Source organism: Crocodylus siamensis, chromosome 2 (genome assembly GCF_052110815.1).
Source record: "Crocodylus siamensis isolate JL-2025a chromosome 2, ASM5211081v1, whole genome shotgun sequence".
Classification (NCBI taxonomy): Eukaryota; Metazoa; Chordata; order Crocodylia; family Crocodylidae; genus Crocodylus; species Crocodylus siamensis.
In genome coordinates this window covers 278864189-278891380 of record NC_143396.1, presented here as the reverse complement: position 1 = coordinate 278891380, position 27192 = coordinate 278864189, and the positions used below count along the sequence as shown (strand labels likewise).

The following is a 27192-nucleotide window of genomic DNA, read 5'->3' as shown; positions in this document are numbered from 1 at the left end:
CTTTCACCAGGGCACAATGCAGCTCAGGAGCAGTGGTGAGTGGGAGCAAGATGCAGGGGGACAGGTGAAGCACGGCGCAGCCCAGCGGCTGCAAGCTGTTGGTGCCGGCTGCTCCCGGGGCCACTGCAGCTGGAGCTGGGGTGAGTGCCGCTCTGCTTCCTCTGCTTTGCTGCCTTGTAGAGCCCCGGGAGCAGCACCTCTCCTCCCGCCCCTTCCTTAGGCCCAGCCTCACTCCCTCCCTCCCTTCCTCTCTGCCATGGGAACCTATCCCTATTTGTTACATTGCAAAGTGGATTTGCTTTATACGAATTCAACTTATGCGCCATTCTCTGGGAACGCATGTACCTCATAAATTGAGGGAAAACGGTATGTTTACTCAGGGGTTATGTTTCAATCTGCTTTGAAACCAAGGGTTGTCTACAAAATACATACATTTAGATTTTGAATGCTGCAGTGAGCAATGATGATATTTTCTTGGTCTGGTCTACTTCTAATATAATTAGCACATGAAAAATGTTGTTATATTTCAGGTATGCTTTCAATCACCCCAAGTATAACTATGTTTCTTGAAGGGTGTTACTGTATTTTCTCACAAACTGCATGCCCCAGAATATAATACACACCTTGTTTTTGAAAGAATGAAATAAAAAAAAAAGATTCTTCCAGAGTTATGGCTGCATAGAGCAGAGATTGAACCTAATTGGCTGACTCAGCTGTTCTTTCTTGCTTAACTAAAGCTGAAAGGCTAGGTGCTGCTAAAGACTGGTCTTCATGGGTAGATCTATGATTTTAGAAAGAGCGAGTGCCTCCAAGGCTGAGAAAATATGATACTGCCCTTATAGTAGCCATAAGCAATAGAATAAACTAGAACAAAAATCATCAATATTTTAAAGCAAAACAAGATCTTTTTACATATAGACTCTTTTTATTCAACCGCGAATTATTTCAGAGATTTCCTATGACTTGTTTTATACAGGAGGTCAAACTACATGACTGAACTGGTTCTTTCTGTCTTTATAATTTGCAGTTCTGTCTTCACTGAAGTATATAAAATTCAATTCTGTTTGTAAATAACCCTTATTTTCATAATGGGCTGAAAATATTTTATCCATTTTTGATGCACTTTGGCTAATAGTTCTGAACTCTCCTAAACTCCTCACTGTCAAATTAAAATGGAGACTTTGCAGCCATTAAAATATTCCACTTCTCATCCCAGTTTCCTCTGTCCCAGATGTCTAATCCCTAGGGCTGTCCCTAGCGGGGGGCAAATCAGGGCGACCACCCTGGGCCCTACGCTTTGGGGGGCCCCGCAGAGCCAGGCGGAGCAGCTGTATCCAGCTGTTCGCTACCTTCCAATGGCTGCAGCAGCTTTTTCGGATCCAGGGTGCACAGGATCAGGGTGGGGGCAGGGGCGGAGCCTCACACAGGCTGATTTACCCCAGGCCCCTGCTTGGGTTAGCTCTGCCACTCCCAATATATTTTTTGGTCAAGATTTTCCTCCTGGATAAGTAATAAGCATTCCTCATTTATTCTGTTCTTTAAATGGAGGGACAATTTAAAAATCATTAAGGGAATGTGTTCAGATTCTCCTTCCTTTTACAGAAGTGTAAATCTGGATATCCCATTAATAGTTATCAATTTCCACTAATATAATATGAGCGGTTTTCAACCAACTGTCTTTTCTTTCTAGATGTCTGGTCATGAAATGGTGAGATGACAATTTTATTTTTACATTTAAACATACGGGTTTAAATGCAGTGTTTGTATTCTTACCTGGTATATGTGGGATTGAAGTGTATTGCTGTAGCCCAGGGATACATGTTGTAGCCGTGTTGGTCTGCAGGCCAAAGTTTTGATTACTTGTGTCCATGCATTTCAAACCTACTATACTCTTCATCCTATGACCTTCAGTACAGAGTCAAAGGTATAATCTTTCTTGAATAAACCTACTTTTATTAAACAATTTATGGCCCTTCCCTTTCTTCTCTCCCCCTGGATTTTTGTGTTCTTTTATAGGAAGTCAGCCATAACAAGTCAACAAGTCTACAAATTCCCTGAAAGGGATTCAGCAGTTATCTGTTAGGGAGTGCCAAAACAAAATCATATACCATGTATTTAATAACGAGCAGCACCTCTGTTATTTAGCAAGCGAGATCATCTTCTACATTAACATGCACATCAAATAACGTTTGATAAATTAATGGCATACATAGTTAAGACTATACTCTTGAAGTATGTTGTTCTGATGCCAAGATCCTGCAATCTTTGTGTATGAGAGCCAGTTTTTGCCCACAAACAACTTTTTTGGCTGTCTTCTACCTGTGCTAGACAACAATTCCAAGAATGTGACTTGATACTTTATTACAGCTATGCCATCTGTTCTTTTGGCAGGCAGAAATGCGCAGACATTACACAGAGGTCTCTTTCCCTTTAGTTTTTTCAAACCATTCTAATTGTGTAGCCTTACTTTGCTATATAGTCGGTAGTTTTTTTAATTTGCATTTTCCTGGAGAATTTTAGTTTACCCGTGGAGCTGAAAAAAAAAAGAACTATGCAGTCATATTTGTAACATGGTATTTGTTACAAAAAGCTTGTAAGCATAAACACATTGAATTGGTGATACCATTGTGTTCATATAATGGGTATTTAGTGGGATTTTGCTTGCACTAGCCTCATACAGTTTTTCAGGTGCAGCAGGTGTACCTAGATTCAGAAATGATTTACATCAGCAGTCAGTTGTGCCATAGGTTGAATTAGTTGTGATCAGTAGCTGAGTTTTGACAGTTCAAACTGAGATAAGCCATTTGAGCTAAGTGATGTAATGTGATGCAAAGGGTTTTTTTCTATGCAGGCTGTTGTATAGGTTTTGTGTGGCAACAACTGGATGGCCTATGGATGTTAGTCTGTCAATACAAATATTATTGTTTTATAATCACTTGTGATTATAACCAACACTGAGGCTAAAACAATAGTTTCTCTCTTAGGGTGAAACTTGTTTAGATGTTAAGGTCTTCTCATTCCTCTTCTGAGTTTGCACATTATGGGTGCTATAAAAATAGTAACAACTATCATTCTGCTCTTACCACTTTCATCAGGAATTCCAATTAATAGGGTATATAATGATACTTTTTGGGGTTATTGACATGTGAACTAGTGATCAGGAGATGAAATGACCTATCACCTTGACCAGCTAACTTTTTAATATTTTTGACCTTCCATTATCCTTTTCCTTCCATGTTTTCATTATTTATATCAATTTTCTGTATATTTATGCCAAGCACATTCCTTCCCTTTCTTTCATTTCTTTGATCTTTGCTTCTCAGGGTACAAGAACCTCAGAATATGACAATATAATAAATGAACCATGAGTGCTCACATGTATTCTTTTTTCTCAATGTCCTTTTCTTTCTACTCAAAATTTTTGAAGGTCTCCATGACTACAGTAGAAAGAGATTCAATTTGTAAGATATTGTCTGTTTCTATTTCTGTATGACAATCCATAAGAAGCAAGTCAACGAGGAAATGCACTATCACCAAAAGTGGCATAAATATAGCATTTGGAATGATTTATCTTTAATATTTGTACTGTTTAACTGATCAGAATGGCATTCTAAACTCATAGCACCCCTTCAAGCTCATCCTAGACATTGTTCCTCTGGCTAAGTCTAACCATTCAATACTGCTAATCATGATTTTGTTCTCCAACTGTAACCTGGACTTTTCTGGCACCTTTACTGTTGTATCTTCTCCAAACCCTGCACTGATTTTAATACATGATGCATTTTAATGGGCACTCTCAAGGCAATAGTCTGTCTTTACAACTGTGTATTCCTCATATAGTCCCCCAAAAGAGTGGACCAAATGCATTCCCAGGCTACATCCAGATGAGCACGAACATTTGTTTCCCAGGGGACAGGTAGCCGTGGCACACCTTGTGCCCTCGCTACTTGTCCCTGGTGTAACAATATATATGGATTTCAGAGGCAAAACCAGCAGCAGCAGAAAGGCGGAGTGGGAAGGAGGAACCAGAAGTGAGGGGGAGGAGCAGGAGGAGGAAGAGAGTTAGAGAGCCTGGGGGAGAACAGGAGGCCCTGTAGCAGCTGTGTAGGAAACTGCTATAATAAAGACACTGTTTATATTAAGTAGGGAGCTGTTCCTTGATTACCCGTACAGGGTCACATGAAACACATGGGGAATGCTACGCGCCCTCTGGTGCATGGCAGGTTACTCTGGGTGGGGTAGGGGAGGTTGGGGCCAGCAATTGTGCTGGCCCCAGCAGTCTCAGCCAGGGTCCTGGGGGCATCTTGGAGCTGCAGCTGCAGCAATTCTGCTGCTGGGAGCCTGGCTTGCAGCTGGGGTGTGGCTCTAGCTGGCTAGGCTCCTGTTTTAGATGGCACACACTTTCACCACGTGCACCACCCTGGGGTTTTTTTGGCATGGATTTGTTTGACTCCAGGATCTCCAGGACACCCCCACCCCTCCCGCGTCCCCCCCAGCCCCCCCCCAAAATGCTCCAAGGTAGCAGCACAGGGAATGCCGGCATGTGTGTGTCTGCAGTGCCTCTGGCAGTGAATTCAATATATTAGTTTTCCTTTTCGATCAACTTTCTTAGACTAGACAGAAAGTTGATGCTACTTGAGATTGGGAAGTCACACCTTTGCTAAGTGTACATTTAATAAATATCTTCCAAACATGTTTTCTGATGTGGGCAACATTATTGCATGATTTATTGTGGAAAGAAACAAATAAGTACAAGTATCCAGGAGGTAAGTATTCCCACCCCTAGGAGGTGGTGGGGGACTCTCTCCTGACAGGCACGGAGGGACCTATCCGCCGTCCGGACCCCCTAGCCCGAGAGGTCTGCTGTCTCCCTGAGGTCCGCATCTGAGACGTTGTGGAGAGGATCCCTAGACTTGCCTGTCCCTCCAACTATTACCCCATGCTCCTCATCCATGGGGGCATGAACACCACAGCCAGGTGTAACCCTGACTGGGCCGTGAGTGACTACAGGGCTCTGGGTGCTGGGCTCAAGGGACTAGGGCTCAAGTAGTTTTCTATGCTCCCTGTTGCACGTCACGGACCCAGGAGGGAAGGCCGTGTGGAAGAGGTTAACAGACGCCTCAGACGGTGGGTGGTGTTACCATGAGGGGTTCGGTTTCTTCCACCACAGCATGCACTTCAGGGAGGAGGACTCCTAGGACGAGATGGCATTCACCTCATGCGGAGAGGTAAGGCCCTGTTCTCAGCCAGGATGGCTGATCTAGACAGGGCTTTAAACTGACTTTGCTGGGGGATGGGGAAACTCCAAGTGGAGCATGCCTGGGAACTGGCACACAGGAAAGCTCCCTTGTAGAAGACACTAGCACAACTGTTTCTGAAAATGCTAGCCAATCAATTCGCGCACAGTGTCTCAGGAAATCAAGGGGGTTAGTTGGGGGCCTCAGCTGCCTGTCCACCAATGCCAGGAGCCGGGGGAACAAGCAGGACGAGCTAGCCCTCCTGCTCTCTAGTGGGCAATATGACCTGGTAGGGATCACAGAGACCTGGTGGGACGCCTCACGATTGGAGTGTAGCCATAGGGGGCTATACCCTGCACAGAAGGGCCAGAGTAGAGAGAAAAGGTGGAGGGGTAGCTCTCTACATGAGAGAGCAGTACACCTCTCTGGAGGCTGACATTGGCTCCAAAGATAAGCAGCTTGAAACCCTCCAGGTCAAGCTCCAGGGTGGGGTGGGGGCAAGGTGGGAGAACTCTAACTGTGGGCGTTTACTACAGGCCACCAGACCGAGGGGAGGAGCTGGATCTGGAGTCCTCTCGAGGACTGACAAAGGGACTTGGTTATCATGGGTGACTTCAATTGCCTGGACATAGATTGGGAAGAACGCGTGCCTAGGTCAGATCATTCATGTAGTTTTCTTGACTGATGAAGGAGCTCTTCTTGACCCAGGAAGTGCAAGGGCCAACCAGAGGTAACGGTCTTCTAGACTTGGTCTTGGCTGAGGGAGACGATCTGGTGTGTGGCTTGAACATTGAGGGTAACCTGGGTGACAGCAACCATGAAATAACCAGGTTCACCGTCCGTTGCAAAGGCAGTAAATCAACCAGCAGGACTGAAGTCCTGGACTTCAAAAATGCTAACTTCAACAGGCTCAGAGCATTAGTAGGGGAGGCGATGCGGGACCAGGAAGGCAAAGCAAATGGGGTACACGAAGAGCGGTCATTGCTCAGGGATACGATTATCAAAGCACGAAAGAAAACTGTTCCTGCAAAAAGGAAAGGCAGAAGGGCTGGCAAGCTCTCCTGGCTTAGTAGGGACATTGAGGTCCTCTTAAAAAAGAAAAAAGAGGTGCACACGCAGTGGAAGCTAGGGACAGTCCTCAAGGAGGACTATACAACAGTGGCCAGCACTTATAGGGAAATGATCAGGAAAGCCAAGGCGGCAATGGAGTTTAAGTTAGCTATGGGAGTTAAGGACAATAAGAAGTCCTTCTTCAGGTATGCAGGCAGTAGAAGAAAAACAAATGGGAGTGTGGGACCCTCGGGACAGCCGGTAACTGACATTCAGGAGAAAACTGAACTCCTGAATGCCCACTTTGATTCAGTATTTCACCTGACCATGGGGAAAGTCACCACCCTGGGGTTTTTTTTGGCATGGATTTGTTTGACTCCAGGATCTCCAGGACACCCCCGCCCCTCCCAACCCCCCCCCAAAAATGCTCCAAGGTAGCAGCACAGGGAACGCCGGCATGTGTGTGTCTACAGTGCCTCTGGCAGTGAATTCAATATATTAGTTTCCCTTTTCGATCAACTTCAAGGCTCATAGGGAAGGCTGTCAGTCCCAGCATGTCCCACTGTGGATGCTGAGTGGGTACAATACCAACTAGAAAAGCTAGAGGTTTGTAAGTCAGCAGCACCAGATGGACTCCATCCGAGAGTGCTGAAGGAGCTGGCTGAGGTCATCGCAGAACCCCTGGCAAAGCTCTTTCAGACTTCGTGGTGCATGAATTTGGAAATCCCTGACAACTGGAAGAGGGCCAACATTGTGCCCATCTTCAAGAAGGGGAAGAGGGAAGATCTGGGCAACTATAGGCCAGTTGGCCTAACCTTCATCCCACGCAAAATCCTGGAAAAGCTCATTAAAGAGTCAATGTGCAATATGCTCACGGAAGGGAAGATTCTGAATGACAGCCAGCATGGCTTTGTGGTGGGTAGGTCTTGTCTTACCAATCTCATCTTCTTCTATGACCAGGTCTCTCGCCCCCTGGACACAGGAGACATGACAGACAATATATACCTAAGTTTCCAAAAGGCTTTTTATTTAGTATCTCACAATATCCTTGTGGGGAAACTGAAAGATTGTGGGCTCAGCTGTTCAGTGATTCAGTGGGTGGGAAACTGGCTACAGGGTAGGACTCAGAGAGTTCTCATGAACAGATCTGTGTCGTCCTGGCGCGAAGTGGCCAGCAGTGTCCCTCAGGGGACTGTGCTTGGACCAGTGCTTTTCAACATCTTTATCAATGATTTGGATGGGGGAGTGAAAAGCTTGCTGGCCAAGTTCGCGGATGACACCAAGTTACAGGGTAGTGTGGTCACGTCAGAAGCTAGATTGCAGATGCAGGCAGACCTGGACAGGCTCAAGAATTGGCCAGACCAGAACCAGATGAAGTTTAACACTTTCAAGTGTAAGGTGCTCCATCTTGGGGCAAACAACCCTCAACATATATACAGGCTTGGTGGTGACAGCTTGACTTGCACCACAGCCAAAAGGGACCTAGGGTAATGATTGACCGTTGTATGAATATGAGCCGTCAGTACGAAGCAGTGGCCAGCAGGGCAAATAACACACTGGCATGCATCAACTGATGCATCTCGTGTAAAACTAAGGAAGTGGTACTACCACTGTACTCAGCACTGGTGAGACCGCAGTTGGAGTACTGCATCCAGTCCTGGGCGCCGCACTTCAATAAGGATGTGGATAAACTTGAGAGGGTCCAGGAAGGAGCCACCTGTATGTCAGGGACTTGCAAGACAAGCCGTATGAGGAAAGGCTGAGGGACCTGGGCCTCTTTAGCCTAAAGAGCAGAAGGTTGAGAGGGGACTTGATAGTGGCTTACTGCTATATCAGATGAGTGCATCAGGAGCTTGGTTCACTGGGGCAAACCCAGGGAAGACCAGAACCAATGGATACAAACTCCTGGAAGGCCGCTTCAGGCTTAATACCAGGAAAACCTCCTTCACAGTCACGGTGTCCAGACTGTGGAATAAACTCCCTGCAGAGTGCAGTCACCTACCCTGGAAGTTTTCAAGAGGAAACTAGACAGTCACTTCGGTGGGGTCACCTAACCATAGTTGTCTTCTTGCCTGGAGTGGGGGGCTGGACCTGATGATCTGCAAGGTCCCTTTCAGCCCCTTACAATCTATGCATTTATGATGTGTGCCTGTTTCTGCGTTTGTTCTAAAAGACATTTTGCACCACTAAAATGAAGTAATAAGTTAAGACAGAACAATATTTATTTGAATGTATGAGTGGGTATTGTATAGCTTCAGGGTCAAATGCAGCCTACAGAACAAGATAGCATGGAACCCCAGATGTCTTCTCTCTTAGTTGCAGTGAGGAGCAGAGGCGTAACAGCCAGGGTCTTCCGCTTGGGTAGCAGGGGATGGGGCAGTAGCAGAGACTGGTCTGGCCTCACTGGCAGCTCTGCCTGTGGTTCATATGGCCCTTCTAAGTGGGCACCCAGGGCTGATGCTCTGGTCACCCACTTCTCATTATCTACTGGTGAGTGCACAACTCCTCAATGGGCACTTTTATACAAGATGTTTACTGCAGAGCTGCCTACTTAGCTTCACAGTAAAGTCTCAGCGTCTGCAGCCCTATTAGCGCAGCCCAGTTAGGTCACAGTAAACTAATAAATGCCACCATAAGTTAATACTTGTCAATACAAATACTATCCTGTGACAGTGTTATTTACTGCACAGCAACACTTGTATAGACGCTGATGGGGCTGGCTGGGCCCAAGGGTGTTTCAGTGCAGGGGCTGCCTGCTGGCTAGTCCCAGACTGGAGCACCCTTGTGCGCAAGCCAGCCTCTCTGCAGCATGTTGAGCCAGGTCAGAGCAGCCCTGGGTTGGCAGGCTGGCCACCTGCCAGCCTCCTGGCTGCTCTGACTTGCATCAACATGTTTCAGCCCCAGGCACATGTGGAAATGTGGCGCCTGGGAGCAATAAACTCTGGCACGATATGTGCCAGTTTTTTGTTTTGTGTTAATTGCATGTGTAGATGCATCCAATGGCAAGTAGTTATTTATTACTGTTCAGTTTAACTAACATGCAAGTCTAGACCTGTTACGGACAAGGGAAGTAAAATGAAATACCCTGGTTATGTACAATTATTTCTTGTTTTAATGAGGTACATTTCTGTAGATTAAGTGTTACGTTCAGGCCTTTAGTAAGGCACCTGTGCAGATCCTATCACAAATTTTCTTGACCTATTTCAATGCCATGCTACCAGCATGTAGCCACGCCACCTCTAACTGGTTTATTTTTCCCTAATATTTTAACATTTATTTCAGGAAATCAACTTGAAAAGTAAGCATTCATAAAGTTAACTATAGTTAAAAAGCATTAAATATTAAAAGCACCAACTTTAAAAGTACAGATACACAATTCCTATTAATAGTAAAGGGTGTCCCATACATACTTTGTGAAGCTTAATGGAAGTATATCACCCAACTTGAGCAATGGGTTATTGGAAATTCACTCCCAGACTTTGAGGAAAGGAAGACAAATCATTATCTCTTATTTTCTACATGCAAACTCTAATAGAGTTTAACTGTCATGGAGAAAAAAAATCTTTTAAATATCACAGCTTTCTTACTTTGGCAAGGGATGTACTGGTCATGTAGGACCCAATGTCTTCTTCTTACTCAGGCAAAGCTCATATTAATTGTCCACCAACATCCATGGCAATGTTCATACTGAGTTCTTTTGATGAAGAATTCAACCAGTTATTAGCTATAAGTGGGAATTTTGCCTAACTAAATGATATGATTGAGAACATTTCTTAATGATAAATGGGTTTGGGCCTGTTTTGTAGTTCAGAGCAAAAAAGTAGGTGCGTTCCTGCTTTGAAAATGGTCATGAGTGCAGACTCGTTCTTTTTTCTGCTGAACATTTCCACACAGTTGAATTACCTGTGGCGTGTCAAACTTCTGTAGGTCTCATCAATACATTTGTATCTTTTGACTTAAAAGGAAACTATTGTTCCTCAGAACACTTAAAAGATTTCAGTAGCTGACAGGTACTTTTTTGAACTACATTTCCATGTGTCAAGTGGTATAAAGATATCTCTGGGAAACTAATGTTGCTGGAGGATAAATTGTACTGAAGCATGAAATTTAAACCATGGCGCGAGTGCACTGAACTTCTGCAGTAAAGTTTGTACGAAACAAGGTTATGTCTTCTCTAAACCGCAAATACACTCAATTAGAGGGTCATTCTTCTTTTAGGGGACAAGGAAACAAAGATTGACAGAGACATTTGATAGATCAGTGTAAAAATCTTTTTTATTCTCATCCTCTGAAAAATGCATCTACTGGGTAAATTTTGCTACATAAAAGTATACTATGCACTGTATATGCCCCAAGAGAGTCTTATGTTTCTTGTCATTTAGTGCTTATAAATGGCAAACATTTAATACAGACTGTCTCAATGAATTAAAAAAAATGAACACAGGCAGAAAAATCTTTAGCAACACAATCGGGTATTTTGGAACTACCAATTTCCTGATAATATGGCAGAACATAAATTACCTTTTCAGGCCAAAACTTGATGTCCCTTCTCAGTCTTTATTCATTTAGGGCCTGGTTCTAGCACTATGACTCGCAAGGTTTTCTTTGCATGGGTTTCTCTCTGAAACTCTGTTGGTTGTAAGGGAGCCCTTACTTAATACACCAGACTGTAGAGCCAATCTACAGGTGCTGTAAATCCATCAAGGTGCAAGTGTCACCAGGGATTTCTATGCAGAGGCTCAAAGTCTCTGGCACTCCTTGCTCCTTTGCAACGTGGCTCTAGTAGACCTATGCAACCAGCATTTCTGCAGCTGATAATTCCTGAGGCTGCTTGTTTAATGGAGTGTCCTACAGCATGAAGGGGAATACAGTGAAGATCTGTATTTTCTTTCTGCTCTGATCCTGACAGGATCCCTAGTGGAAGGGATGATGTGTCAGCCACCCATTGCAGAAATTCCTAGACCTAATAGGGAGGGTTTAAGAGAAAGATGCTGCCGAGGAAATGGGTTGGGACTCCATTTCCTTAAGGGAGAACTGTGATCCATGCAAGCAGGCCCACTCATGTTTGTGAATAAGGAAGAAGTAGGGGCTGGGAGATTTGGCTCAGTGAATATTCATTAGTATTAGAAAGTGGGTAGGAACAGGAATGCTGTTTATTCAACACAGTTCTACAAAGGAAAAATAGCTTATCAGCCTGCTCCTCCTCCTTTCCCTTCTCTCCAGTCTGAACTAAGAAGGGGACAGGCATTGATATGTACTTGTAGCTTTGGAAAAGACAACACAGACCCTCTTTTTGTCTTGCACCTTATGGAGTGCAATGAAACTGCTTTGGAGGCTTCAGCTACCAGACAAGGCTTAATCCATCAAGCATGAATTTATGTGACTGGCAGGAAGCATGTCAGCCTCAGCAATGTTTATTGACTGCCACCCAATCCCTTCTCAGACATCACCTGCAGTAAATGTATTAATCTGCTCTGCTGCTCCTTGGATAAAGACAATGCAATAAAAATCCCGCTGTTCCAGACTGGTTACTGAAGATTATGAGAAAACTGAATCTCCTGAAAAATCAATCCTAACCCCACTTGTCTGAATCTCCTCCATGTCTTAGGGGCTGGCTTTAGTTGTGTTAGCTCAGACCACTTTTTCCTTACTTTTCCCAGTCTTGTGCTCTTAATAAAAAGTTGTGGGAAGTTAATTCAAGTTTCCTCAAAGCAATGTATAGAAATAACTCATTGGACTTAGTCAGAAGACTTTCAAAGGGAAAAATTCTACTTCATTATTGATCCAAGCTTTCCTCCCAATCATTTAGAAATGGCTAGCCATGGTTCCAAATTAGCAGAGACAGTAGCATCTCAAAGCCTGGTTTATAAGTAGCTGAACACCCCTATCTAATCCAGAGAATATAAGACTGAAATGTAAATATCAGCTACTTATAGCTAGAAATAAACTATCTGCTTCTCAGACAAAACTTGATATTTGTATTAAAACACTAGGAAAGAATTGCCCATGTTTTCTTTTACACATAATGGAATATATTCATAAAAAGGAAATATTTGTTATTGTAAGTTTGTTTTGACTTGCCTTTGAGGGTGAAAAAATGATGTGAGAATTCAAGACTGTATCTGTAAAATCTGCATCTATGAGTGTGTAATGAGGGGCTGTTTGTACATTTTGCACATTTATTTTGAAACCCCTTCACTTTATTTTTCAGTTCATAAAGTGCACCAGACCATAGCGAGGACAGCATAGACAGCTGAATTAAAATACAAAAATATCCAAAGTGTACCTGCACACCTTAAGTACATCTGTTAAGAACTATACACCTCATTATAATGGCCACATTGTGATGTCAAGTATGACATGAACCTGTTAAATACACTGCTTTACATGAAAAGTTCAATAACAGTTGCTTTTTTACATTTAGTCCATTAAAACCAAGTATACCAGACTAGTAGGTATTTTCTCTTATTTTTCTATCAGTATACTTAACAATATAATACATCAACAAAATTAAATCATTATTATTGCATTTAACTTGGGAACAAGGAGAAGTAAAATTAGCCATATTGATTATTTTTACAAAGAAGTTCCAAACAACAGATCGAATGTCAGATAGTCTGTACAGGAAACAGCCAAATAGTTTATATCAAACATGTTTCTTATCAAGGCCAACATTACCGTCAATTATAAAAAGCTTATAAACAAATCCTGAATCCATTCACATTGAATTTGGTGGCACTATTCCCCAAATTCAGTGGGAGAAATATTTTGATTAAAAAGCTATGCAATGAAATGAAATGCCAGAAGTCATGTTACTAAAAAAAGCCAGTCATAGGATAACTGCCTCTTGGTGTACTGCAAATTATGGGCCTTAATTGGCTAAGGTCTTAAATGCAAAGGTAAGCAATTTCATGGAAAATATAGGTCTAGGTAAAGCAGAAGATGCTCTTGTGACCATTAATTTACAATAGCTTCATTTATATATGTCAAATAATTTATTTAGGGTTAATCATTTATTCCAAAGGTTATAGTATGCTAAGTGTAATCATTGCTCACTTTGGCCCTAATGCAGTGGTGCTCAACCTTTGTTACAAGTGGGTCAAACCTTACAGTTAGAAATGGAGGGCTGCAAAGAAAAGCATTAGAGAGCTGTGCTTTGGCATATCCTAACAGTAAGAATTTTAAGTAATATTAGAAAGGAAAACATACATTTTTAGTAATTTTAGGCATCTTAATTCAAAGTAAGAGGTTTAATATTCTGCAGTATTCTTTTCAATTTTTTAAAAATAATTAAAATTTAGAATTGTTACAAAAAATAAGATGACCAGCCATAATATTACACAAGTTAATTAAATAATTCTTTCAAATGACAGACGGAGGTTGCCCAGCTAACAGCACTGTATCTTACTTCAGCTCCCCGCACTTCCCTGTGCCCTACCAGTGTCCCCTGAAGGCAGAGCCATGTGCTTTGGGAACAAGGGGGGAGTGGAACCGTGCTCTGCTCCACAGCAGCAGGGCTATACCACAGCCCCATGGGCATGCATGCATGCAGTTGCTAAAAGCAGACCAGCACTGCCTTTCCCCTTCCAGCTGCCAAAGTCTTTATGGGGCTGTGGAGCCCAGGAGCTGAGCGTCGCTGCTGATCTCCTCCTCTAAACCCCCCACCGCTGAATTCAGCAGCAGGGAAAAAAGGAGCCAAGCAATAGTGGCTGTGCTTAACTCCCGGGCTCTTGGAGCTGGATGAAAGCTCTGAACTTGTTGGCGTATCAGCACAGGTGAACACCACTGCTGCTCAGACTCTGGGGAAAGGAGGAGACAAGCAACAGGCGTGCTCCTCTGCATTGGCATGGCAGCGATAGGCTGTTTACACCAGCTTCATAGGCTGCATGTGGCCTGTGGGCCAGAGTTGAGCACCAGTGACCTAATAAATAAAACCAACCGAGGTCCAAACAAAACAGCTTTGCCCTAATAATATGTCCCGAAGCATAGTGGGCTGGGAAAGGAATCCAAATCATCTAGTCTACAGTCTGCGGGCTGGATCTGGCCTATGAAACCGTTGGCTTGACTTAGGGTTTCAGTGTTGTTTGTGGTGGGGGGCGTCTTCTACGGATGATCTCCCTGTGCTGCCAGGGAGACGAGTGGTGGCAGTAGCAGGGTCGTGGCACCTGGCCACCCGCCTCTGACCTGGGGTGGGTCATTTCGGTCCATGGCCAGAAAAGGTGGCCAACATCTGGTCTAGTGGATGGACAACATGAGGCTGAGCTGACTGGAAAAGAAACTTGACGAATCTACGCCCAAGAGTGTATATGCTTAGGGTGCCTCAGAAAATAAGCTCTATTTTACAGTACTACTAATATTTAGTACTTATCAAGTACCTTCCAAAAGCACTTTCCAAACATCAAGTGAGTCCAAATCCTACTGCCCTTATGCCAGTAGGATTTTCATTGACTACGCAATGGAAGTTTTGCCTGATTAAAGACAGACCAAGGATGGCAGGATTTGGCCCATATTCATCAATCCTCACAGCACCTATTTGAGGTAGGTAAGGAAGTAATATTATTCACTATTTTACTGGTGGCAGAACTGAGGTGCAATGCCTAAATGACATGCTCAAGGCCACTGAAGGAATCGGAGCTGGTGCTAGGACTTGGGACTTTGTGATCGTAGAACTAGACGTAAAGGATGAAGTTGTGGCCTAAAGCTCCAGCCTGAGCTGAATGGAGTTGGACTTTAACTGTGCTGCCACCAGAAGAGGGTGCAAAGGGCCTTTACTACAACTAGCAGGGCATATATGTCCCACCACATGAAGTACTTTACTACTTTGTTGGTATACCAGCCATGGCTGTCCTTAAATGTTAAAGTAGACCTTAAATGTCAAAGACTACCCAGATAAATGTCAGAGATGAGAAACTGCATTAACATATGTGTGATAATCTAGAGATGTACTGAGGTACTCATTTCTGAGTATTTGTATGCCATCCTGCTTGGCAGGGCTACCTCAAAAAAGGGGTAACTTCACAAAATACATCCTGGCATTAAGGCTTCGTGAACTGGCTGGGGCTGTGATGCCATTCCTGGATATACCCCACAGCATTCAGAAATGCCATAAATAGTCTCTCCCTCTGTGGAACAAAACTCACAGAAGGGGAAATGTGGTTTGAGAAATTCCACAAATTATGGAATATCTCCGTTTCTGCTGCATTCTTCCCTCTATAAGAGGGATCCGGGCCATGCAGATGGGGTATGGAGTGTGGCCTTTTAGCAATTAGGAATCTGAGGATTCATGAAGAAATTCAGGTCCATCCTTGGAAGTCTTGGGGATCTCCATGCGGCTCCTCTCTCCCCAAGAAGCTTTGTTGAGTTGAGCTGCCATATGTTCCCTCCTCAAGGACATATATCATCCTCTAAACTTTGCTGAGTGGGGTCAAAAGCTGTGAAGGGGAGTTCATGCTCCACCTAGCAACATTTAGTCATGCACAGATTTGTGCTTGAAAATCCAAGAGGTTTGAAGATGAGCATGGCATACAGCGCTGCTGCTCCCTGGTTCTTCATCACTCACCCACCTCTAAGTGGCGAGAACCACAAGGGATTTTAATGAACAAACGTTGAGTTCATAGAGAGGGTGCATCATATTACGTTGGCTCCAATGGCCCTGATACTTTTTGTGGCCTTAGGGCCTTTATAGCCATTACCCACTCCTCTTACGTCTTCCATTTTGCACAGGAGGAAAGGACAGCACTTCCGACAGCCCCTACATGGAGTGCCTGTTGGTAAAGAGGCTATGAGAGGGAACGCCTAGACAGGTCGCCTGTCTCAAGTTTGGCCCATCTCCAGAAGTTACCTCAGTTACTGGCTTGCACTGCTCTCCAATACAATCACTTTTCCTTTTCTCACATTAGTAGGCTGTAAAAAAAAAAAAAAAATCACAGGCCTCCAGCTAATTGTGATTGCCTCGCTTTGTGGAATTAAAAATGCCTACCAAACTGGATTATTTTTGGGACTGAGGGTCTACATAAAAGGCCAAAGTTCAATGTAATTTATGTCTTATCACTGCCAACCTATAGACACAACATTTCGAGAACCTGCAATGAAAAATACATCCAGCTTTTACAGTTCTGCATTTGCTTAATAAGTATTGGAAAATGTTTGATATTGGCAACAGTGTGAAGAAATAACTGCCTATGGATGTGAAACACTTTGAATAGTAATATGGCACAACTAAAAAGAAAAATATATATATATTTTCACTCCTGTTCTTGATTTCAAGTTACTGAATTTTTATGCTTTTGCAATTCTTGTGATAGTGGCTACCAAATAGATTTTTATCATTGAATAGTCGCATTTACTGGAAGCTGAAAGGTAAATGAAAATAAGAAAGTACAGAATATGCATTTTGTTTCTACTCATCTCCTAGAAGAACATTTTGGTTTTAAACAGCATCTCCACTGTAACTTGGGAGCAGTAAGGAACAGATGAACAGTAAATTGTGTTTTTCATCACTGAAGTTCTTTGTTTGTTTAAAATAGCTGGATCATTGACTCTCTTGATTTTCCAACTCCAACCCATTTAACTAGGGAGGAAAAAACAACCATTAGAAAAATTCCTGGGTGTAAACAGCATTCTGAATGAATTTTAATCATTTTTCTATTTTTAAGTCACGCGTCAGGACAAAATGATCAGACTTCAACACTAAAAGTACTGAGAACAAGTGTCTGTTTTTATTTATATTTTCTTCTCTTACTGTATTGCTGGGCTATAACACAGACCAGACTGACACTGAAAACACATACCATGAACGCAAAGCGCTAATAGAGGAGTGACCTACATCTACTACATGTTTAACTGTCATTATTGTGAGTGACAGGGTGTCTAGTTATATCCCAGCTAGCATGTTTGGTCAGATTGTAAAGATACTTGATGTGGACAAGGGAACAGTGATGCATGCGCACCATACCGGGCGGGTCTACATGTGACGCTACTTCGCTGTAGCGTCAGCAGGCGCAAACTGTGATGCTGATGCTACATCGCCGCAGCAATGAGCTACCTCGCTATAGTGTGTTACTACAGCGACACAGCTGCTAAAAATAACTGCACTGCCAGGGCGGGGCAGTAATGGCTGTTACTGCACCATCGTTTAGTACTTCCTAAAGCAAGTACTAAATGACTACGCAGTAACAACTGCACCGTGGGGGGCACATGTAGACGTGCCCACAGTGGTTTAATGCTGAGGTTGCAACTTCATTTAAAGCTGATACCCAACAAGGACAAGTGCATACAGTACAACGAGGACAAGTGCAGAGTGGTTTTTTTTTTTGCACCTAGGGTGCAAAAATCGCCAGCACATCTACTGGCTGGGGAATGACCCTCTCAGCAGGACAGAAGCGGAAAGGGACCTTGGAGTCACAGTGGGCTCCAAGATGAACACGAGTCGTCAGTGTGACGAAATCATGAGCAAAGCTAACCGCACTTTATCATGCATCAGCAGATGCAGGACAGACAGATCCAAGGAGATGATACTTCTCCTCTATGCGGCACTGGTCAGACTGCAGTTGGAGTAGTGCATCCAGTTTTGGGCACTGTACTTCAAGAAGGATGTTGATAGACTTGAGAGGGTCCAGAGGAGGCCATTCATATGGTTAGGGGCTTACAGGACAAGAGGAGAGACTGAGGGACCTGCACCTCCTCAGCCTCCGCAAGAGAAGGCTGAGAGGTGATCTTGTGGCTACCTACAAATTCATTAAGGGGGTGCAGCAAGGAACCGGAGATGCTCTGCTCACCAGGGCGCCTCTTGGGGTAACAAGGAGCAATGGTCACAAACTGAAAGCAGATTTAGGCTAGATATCAGGAAAAACTTCTTCACAATAATGGTGGCCAAAATTTGGAATGGGCTTCCAAGGGAGGTGGTGCGCTCCCCTACCTTGGGGGTCTTTAAAAGAAGGCTGGATAGGCATCTGGCTGGGGTCATTTGACTCTAGCACTCTTTCCTGCCTAGGCAGGGGGTTGGACTCGATGATCTATTGAGGTCCCTTATGACCCAAGTATCTATGAATCTGTGAACTGAAACAGCCACCCTAGTACCTAGCTGGCTTCTTTTGGTGCTGTTCTTAGACACTACAAGCATGAGGGTGAGTGTAAAAGTCAGGTATCCTCAATTTCCTTAAGCCTGTCTAGGGATCCTGACTTTGCTCCAGCCTGCTCCCTTCTCCAGGCTGAATGCAGGAAAAAAAAAAAAAGAGGTAGAACCCTTTTGCATGAGATATGGTGACACATTCCTGTGTATACTATGCTGTGCCCAGGCAGCCTGCAGAGCTACAGGAACCTCACTCAAGACACTTTCTAGCCCCACAGTGACATGGCACTGCCAACTATAATGTAAGCCTGCCAAACTGTCTTTGGATGCCAAACGGAAGCTGAAAACCTAAATGTCTGTTTCCTGGTTCAGCTGTATGGGGGAAATACTTTCCAGATCCCTGCCCTGGCAATAAGCCTAGCTTCTGGCATCAAAGGAGATCTAGAAAACTTCTAGTTCCTGTAGGCAGAACTCAGTCTCATGGCTCTGATACCACCCTCATCAGCCACAGTGGCAGCACTAGGCACAGCAGGCTCCAGTGCAGGCATCTATATGCGATACTCTTCCCAGCCTGCAGCTCAAAGAAATGGGAGAGGGGGAAAGGAAAGAGAAAGAAGCAGCCCTCCCCTCACTACAAACAAGCAAGGTGAGTGGAAGATGGCAGGGAGGGAAGAGGAGGGAAGCAGAAAGAGCACACAGCATGCAGGCCCTGGTGTTCATAGTTGTGATCTGGTCTACTGCTTCCTCTCCGCATGTCCCCACAGCTCCAATCCCAGAAAGGGCCAACCTAGTTAGGTGGGTTGAACATTTATACATAGCTGTATTCACATGCCATGGCATCCCCATGGGCACAGCCAAAGGAACATTTACCTGGCACCCCGACATGGTTTTCCACACATCGTATGTAATTCTGTGCCTTGGGTGGGAGGTCTTCCCATTTTCTCGCACCAGTTGTGTCAGTTTTCCACCCAGGCATTGTTTCATACTCCACTTCTACTTTCTGTAGTATCTCCTGGTTAGCTGTGGAAACACAGTTAATACTGAATAAGACAATAGTTCCACATAAACAGATCTTGGATATGGAGACTGATCTTAAAAAAGTCTGGTAACATTTAAATCCAATGCATGAAAAAGGAATATTATAATGTCAAACACTTGTTCCCTCATTACTGCATACTTAAAGATAAATTAAAACTTCCTGAGAAAGACCATTCTGACTCCCAAGGGTCTGGTGACACATTCCATTTAATTGACTTCAGAGCTGAAGTAATATTTTTAGGAGGATAAGGAAACAATTATCTACAGTAGTTTTATTTTGTCAGGTCAGCTCCACAAGCAATGGCAAAAATGGAATCCCTAGATCAAGATCCTTCAGGTACTTCCCTTCTAGGCATACTCCATATGCTGCACTCTGGGTGTATAGTTACTTGGGGGAACAGAAACACCCAGGCATGCACATAAAACTTTGAGCAAATCCCAACATTTTAGCTGCAGAAAAAGCATGCAGATGTTTGCTGCCACAGGCAGCCCTTCTACTACTTAACCCAGTAGTCTACTGGGTAGGGCACTTACCCAGGGAGCAAAAGACCTAGGTTCTAAGCTTCCCTTATTCAGAGGGAGTTTGAATCTGTATCTCCCGCTTCCCAGCAAAGAGCTCAGGGCACAGATTAGACAGTAGCTAGATTAGCTTCCATTCTTCCTACTGAAGCTGGCCATTGGGGAGCACAAGTCAGAGGCGGAGCAGTTTAGTGAAACAGATGCTGTAATTCAGTCATTAGTGCCTTCTTTGACTGCTCAGTTCAAGTTAGAAATTAAGAAGTTCCTGGCCGCATCTACACAAGAAGCTGACTGTGCAGCAGCCTGATACAATAGCATCGCATGGCAACAATCGTGATGTGATGTTACTGCACAGTAGTGTCACAAAAAAGACATTTGTTGGCACTACTGTACAGTAACTCAGTAATGATTGCGCAGTCAGCGTCTCATGTAGACACAGCTCTTGTGTTGTACTATTAGGTAGTATAGGTTGTGTGTAGTTAGTCTGGAAGATAAGAGGGCTAGTGGAATTAATGGATCGTTGTGTGCAGCACTCTAAATACATATGTATTTGTATTCACTGGGAGCAATTCTTGGCTAGTCTCTACCATGATCAGCAGGGCACAGGACTGTTATAGCACCAGGGAACATAGCACATGGGTGAGAGGTATCTACTTGCTGTTGCCATTTTAGTCAATTCAGGAGTTAAACTGAGAACCTCTAGAGGGAGCCCTCCTGCTTGAAATTCAATGGGAATTGGGCACATGATACCCTTCTGGGTTGTTATTTTTAAAGCCTTGACCACAAATAATTTGGAGCACTGTATGGCTTCTCAGGGGAAGGAGCAAACGTGAAAAAAACCAAGAATCCTTGGACTTGGAGAAAATCATCTGGGTAAGAGAAGCGGAGCATGAAGAGTGACCAAACTTTATAGGGTTGTACATCATTAAATTTTAAGCTGTTTCAATAGATGAAATATTGTTTTAAACAAAAGCCAAAAAGTTTTAACAGAAATACTATTGCAGCAAATATATACTAACTTACATGTTGATTGCTGCTTATTATAGTGGCATCCAACAAACAACTTTGCCCTGATTGCATCAGTCTCATCTTTCATAACATAAACCCTCATTTTCAATTTCATTTTCTTTGGCAAAACATTATGACACTGACACGCTCCTCTAGCCACAACTCTTGTTCATCAGACATTAAAATGCATTGGTAAATTGTAATGAAACAAAAATTCAATAGGGCTGTAAACACAGGGCCAAAGGCTAGAATTTCTGTCAACCTACACCTTGTGTAACAATTCGTAGAGTGGACATGTCTACATGTGTGCCCAGCTGCGTAGTTGGTACTGCACTAAATGACTGTGCAGCACTGCTACTGTGTGGTCCTGGCGGCGCATGGGTCATTTCCAACCCTACTACACAGTAGCAATGAGCTGCTGGACAGTAGCGTAGCATCACTGGTTGTGTCCGCTGACACTACGTCGCCGTAGCAATGAGGTGTGTCACCATAGCGTCTTGCTATGGCAATGTAGCATCTTGTAAGTGTAAAATGCTACTATTCTGATTTGGGAGTATTTTACACCCACCTTCTATGTCTGTACAGTCCTATGTAAGGTGTAGGGCAAAAAACAGAGATCAGCTCTAATTTTTTTAAGTGTAAACCACTTGACAGAAAGCAGAGAAAAACAGCAATATTTCAACATTACCTGGAAAATATGGAATTCTTTTTCCACCCAGTTTGTAAGCAACACCAATTTTAATCTCATCAAGGACATCCAGAATATCCAGTTTTGTTAATGCCAGACTGTTCAGAGAAACATGGGATAAAGTTACACACACAATAAATCCTTCTATCGTCATCATCTTTAATCCCTTCCACCTGCTTTTTCTACTTTTGTGCTCATGGACCAAGCTCAGCCAGCCCGGTAAACAGGAATATGCAGATATATTAAAATAATAACTTTCTTAATTGAATTCATGCCTCTGTGAAAACCGAATTACCAAGCTTTACTTCCAAACACTTAGCTGCTCATAACAAACACTACTAACTGTATCGTTTAAAATGCAATTCTGCCCAGAAAACTCGATAGTAAAACGGCACTTTTATTTATCACTTCTAGCCTTGTTTGTGGACAGTCATTATCCCTTTACCTTAATACTGCTAATTATTCCTGTTATCAATGTAGAACTGACATGACTGAGAGAGAAAGAGCTGGGTTTTATGTACCAAGAGAATTCTTGATTAAATTCCAGGTACAGGGCTAATCAGTTACCCTTCACAGCATCATTTGTCTTAGAGAGTCTTCATTACTGCTGATGATACATCATAAGAAGAATTTCCAGTCTAGCGTTCAGGTCCTTGGATAAGTTAAAAAGGTTCTCAATTACTTCTTGGCTTGAAACATTTCATAAAGAAGTCATCAAAAGACAAACAAGGCAGCCAAGAAGCCATTTCACGGAGATACTTTTTAAGACAGACTGCACTTTAAAGCAGGCGTTAGACACTTCTAAAACTAACATGCCAGATCCTCAGTGGGTATAAAGGTCAAACATCTAAGCATCTGGCCAGGCATGTGTGCATTTCACAGTTACATTTACTCAGGGTCAAGGAGGATAAGACTAAAAATGTGAGGACTGTCTGGAAAGATTTGGGGGAGAAAGGACAAGCACTGGGCTACTTGTTCTTTGCGTTGCTTGCAGCATCAACTTTCCCTTGTGACCTATGTGTTAAAGGTCTGCAGCACTGATACAGCTGTCTGAACAAAAGAGTAGTGATTACATGTCATTGAAATAAGAAGGGAACCAAACCATTCTTTAATAATACTTCCACAAAATGGGAACTCTATATGTGATAGAAAAGCATGACTTAGGTAAATACTCTATTTTAAAAAAAAAATAGTGAACCAAGTTTGTTTCATTTATTGGTTTCTTGACTGATAAAATGTATATTTTAAAAATAATTACTCCACCAGGCTGGCAGAAAAGGTTAATTTTGCAAGGCTGAAGTAAACCTACCTGGCCAAATTTTCAGCAATCGCTATATATGCAGCTGTAAAATTTGCAGGTTCAAGTATTTGTGCATATGAAGCCCTTTTGCATTGACCAATATGCAAGTCTGTAAATTATGGGCATATTTTTAGTGGACGTTTGTTACATAAAATTCAAATGTACAAAACGATGTTACATTTTAAAATTAAACTTCATAGCAATAATTCAGGTTAGCTGTTATGTTTAGCACTAGCCACAAGCTGATATAGGCACTTTTACAGGTGCTTTGACACATTCTGATTAGAGTGCATCAGAGCTGAGTGTGCTCAAGAGCTCGAATCAGAACACTCCCCCGTGCCGCAGTGTCTCGTGTATTCAGTGTCCCCTGCTGAACACGAGACGCTGCCGGCCATTTTTAAGTAGAGTGACACCTGAGAGCTGTTCTAATTAAAATACCCCCTCCCCACCTCAGAGCACGTGTACAGATGCGCATAAGCTTTAATTTAGCTTGACAGTGTTATGATCTGAAATACCTGCATCAAGCAGTCAATGCTTCCTCAAAAATGGAATTTCAAAATACATTTAAAATTTTAAAAACCGGTGATTGAACCTGTCTTCCATTCAAGTTGCCTGGCCATCTTAAATATCAACAAAATCTCGGCCCTTTAATCAGTTTTTTTAAAAACTGTTTCTTTTTTTAACATAGCCATATGGAAAAATGGTTTCCCTCAATACTGGAAAAAAACATGTACTGACTACTGTGCACTTTGAGCCATAATGTTCACTTTATTGAGGGTACATGTGCTTTATTTTCTCCAAGTCTCTACTGTAAGAAACTGTTCCAGTGCTAACTGGAGTGAATGAGAGTCTTTTCATTCACTTCAGATCAGGACTTAAGTCAAGGGTGGGCAATTATTTTGGCTGGAGGGCCACTTAATGAGTTTTGGGAACCTGTCCAGGGCCACATCCATCTTTCTCTCTCTCTCTTTTCCCTCTTCTCTCTCTCTCTCTTTTCTTTTCTTTCCCTGTCTCTCCTCCCTCTCTCTCTGTTTCTTCTCTTCTCTCTTCCTTTCTCCCCTCTTCTTCCAGAACACACTGGATCTGTAGTTCGCTGTAGAGGACTGGTAGCAGCATCAGCTGGGGATGCTGCTTGTAGGTTCAGGAGCCTGGACGCAGACCCTGCCAGCGGTGTCCACAGTTGACACTGCCCCCACCTGGTGTGACAGCAGCTTATGCCAGGGTCCACAGCTGCTGCTGCTGTGTGGGAGCTTCCACTGTGCTGGGAGGACGGCGATGTCAGCTGTGGAGAACCAAGGCAGGTTCTGCGTCTGAGCTCCTGAACCGACTAGCAGCATCCACAACTGGCACTGCCGCCCTGCCCAGGTCCACAGCTGATGCTGCTGAACAGAAGCACTGCTGCCTGCCTGCCCAGCACCATACAGCAGCTGAAGCTGGTGCGTACCCATAGGCCACGTCCTATTACTTGGCGGCTATCCACCCGCAGGCTGGATCAAATCTGTTGGCCAGATTCAGCCTGCGGGACATATTTTGCTTATCCCTGACCTAAGCCATATGGAATGTATTAGGTCAAGAATGTTATAATGAAAAACTGTAGCAAAATCTATCTTTGTTCACTCCATCCCATTCAGTTGATATAAATAAAGTTTAAAAAAAACCAAAAACCTTATCAGAATATTGTTGCATCACCCGCTTCAAGAATAAACATATTATCAGCCAGAGACTGATGTGTCTATGACAATATTCTATTAAATCACATTATTGGTTGTAACACTTAACTGGACTGATCTTAACGTTACCCACATATTTATTCCACAAAGAGCAAAATTATCAGCTCCAAATGTAGCGCAAAATCTGTGATGCTTACGCAGTGAATCCGTTGATCATATGAGCATACTTCAAAATAACAAGGTCTAACCAGCCACAGCGTCTTTTTCTGCCTGTGGTTACACCCCATTCATGGCCTCGGGACTGTAAGAGGTCTCCAATTTCCTAAAAGAGGAGAAAGAAAGACACTGATAGTGTTTCACCAATAAAGGGAACAAACATTAGCCAGCACAGGCAACTTATTTATTTTTGTTTTTCTTTTTAAATAGCAAATTTTAGTTCTCTTAAAAGGAATGTCACTAGGGACTAATATCCTCCATCTGTGGAAGCTGGTATAGCAGAGGAATTAGCAGGGAAAGGTTGTTTCCAAAATACTCTTTAAATGTGTCTGTTTATGGTCACCTTCATCTAGAACTAGACTAGACCAGTGACTTGGCTGATGGGTGGATAACTCATTTTTAAATGAAGTTATGCAGCTCCTTGACAATGTAAATACAACATACACCTTAAAAAGCAAACCGTCAGCCCCTTGAAATCCTCCTTGTCCTCACCCCCACTAAAAATACACTTTTTTATAAGCTTGTACATGATTGGCTGAAGAACACACCAGCTGTTTTTTAAATCATTCAGAACATCTCCAACCCTTAGACATGGGACTGTATCTTGTAGTTTCAAGTCCACACACAGTCAAAACTCCTACTGAAGTTAAGTGGAGTTATGCCTGAGTACGGATTGAAGGTTCTGGCCTACAGTAAACAGCTGCTACAGTAATGCACTCATGGCCATCAGATAAAATGATAGCATCTGTATCACGCTATTTGTTATGCTAGACCAAGGCACTGTAATACACTATCATCGTAATGGTATTTCCTTTCCTTAAATATAAACGTCTAAGTTCATTGTGTAATTCAACTGCTCTCGTGAATGTGATCTCTTGATGCTGCTACGTAACATCAAGAGTTATGCTGGCAATTACAGATCACCAGGACCCCATTACCTTGTTATTTAAGTGTTCAGTCCTATTGACCTTATTTCTTGGTTGCTCTACACCAGGAGTTGGCAACCCCCGGCATGTGTGCCAGAGCATGGCACATGAGGTCATTTTGCTTGGCACACCATCGCCAGCCCAGGCTTTGGGTAGCTGCTGCCAGCCACAGAGCCCAGGCTGCTGCCAGCAGGCAGCTGGGAGGCTGCAAGCCCTGCTGCAAGCAGCCTGGGCTCCATGGTTGGCAGAAGCTACCCATAAACTGGGCTGTCTGCAGCTGAGAGGCTACAAACAGCTGCACTGGGCTCCAGAGCCCCAGCTGGGCTTTGTGCCAGTAGCAGCTGCATGCACCCCGCTGGGCAGACAGTGGGGGAGCAGCCTGAAGCAGTGCAACGCCAGCCTCTCCCCTACCATCTATCTGGAGAGTTGCATGCAGTCACCACTGCCACTGAGCCAGTGCCAGTGCTCCAGAGCCCGGTGCAGCTGTTTGCAGCCTGTTGCCTGCCTGCTATAGCTGCCCAAAGCTGTACTGGGCTCCAGAGTCCTTGGCCAGGTTCCATGTCAGTAGTGTCTACACACGTGCCTTGAGGTGGATGGCAGGGGAGGGGCCAGGGTTGTGCTACCCCAGGCCCCTCCCCCACCATCTGCTCTGAGGCACATGTGCACCAGGCAGCGGTGTGGAGCTGGTGCCAGGACTCTGGAGCCCAGTACAGCTGTGTGCAGCTGGCCCAGGCTCTAGGAAGCTTTAGCAGGCAGCCTGCAACAGCTGCACTGGGCTCCAGGGCCCTGGCATCAGCTCCATGCTGGCAGTGACTGCATGCATACCTTGGGGTGCAGGGCATGGAAGGGGCTGGGGCAGTGCAACCCCAGCCCCTCCACCACCACTGGCCCAGAGGTTCACATGCAGCCACTGCCATCAACAAGGATCGGGCCCTTAGCAGCTCCCCCACAGTCTGCTTCTGGCACACCATGTCAAGACATGGGTCAGGGTTGGGGTGTTTCTGGCACTTCAGCCAAAAACATTGCCAACCCCTGCTCTACAGATTTGGTGCTGTACTGTCAAACCTACGTTAATCTGCTCAGTGGGAAAGGCTCCAATTCCCACTCTTGTGGTGTAGGCCTTCACCACGCCATATACTTCACCAATGTTCTGGGGAGGAACACCGAGTCCTGTGCACACACCACCCACGGTGCAGTTCGATGAAGTCACAAATGGGTATGTGCCTGCCAAGAAGAAAACAAACTAAAGCAGATGCAGTCTTGTTTCCAAGGAGATGAAAAACAAAGGCATTCCTCCCTAGCAATGTAAAGGGTATTTCACATGAATTAGTTTTCCAGACTGGGGCTCCTACATCATGTAACTGGGGTATTAGAGTGCCTAAGATGCTCGTACTGACAATTACAGAAAATCACAGGTTTTCTTATGCTTTGGGCTCCATTCTTTTCACAGTGAAGTATGCCCCAGTGCAT

At 43.9% G+C, this 27192-nt stretch overlaps 1 protein-coding gene across 1 annotated transcript in view; it reads right to left on the bottom strand.

Moving 5' to 3' along the window:
- Positions 1 to 10544: 10544 nt before the first annotated feature.
- ADSS1 (adenylosuccinate synthase 1) overlaps positions 10545 to 27192 on the bottom strand; it is a 41631-nt gene continuing 24983 nt past the window's right edge. The window contains exons 9-13 of the mRNA XM_090034140.1: positions 26792 to 26946; positions 24778 to 24902; positions 21611 to 21708; positions 19228 to 19377; positions 10545 to 16857 (exon numbers count right to left, since the gene is read on the bottom strand). Coding sequence (XP_089890266.1) covers positions 16805 to 16857; positions 19228 to 19377; positions 21611 to 21708; positions 24778 to 24902; positions 26792 to 26946 — 581 coding nt within the window. The 3' untranslated portion in view covers positions 10545 to 16804. The remainder of the gene's footprint in view (positions 16858 to 19227; positions 19378 to 21610; positions 21709 to 24777; positions 24903 to 26791; positions 26947 to 27192) is intronic.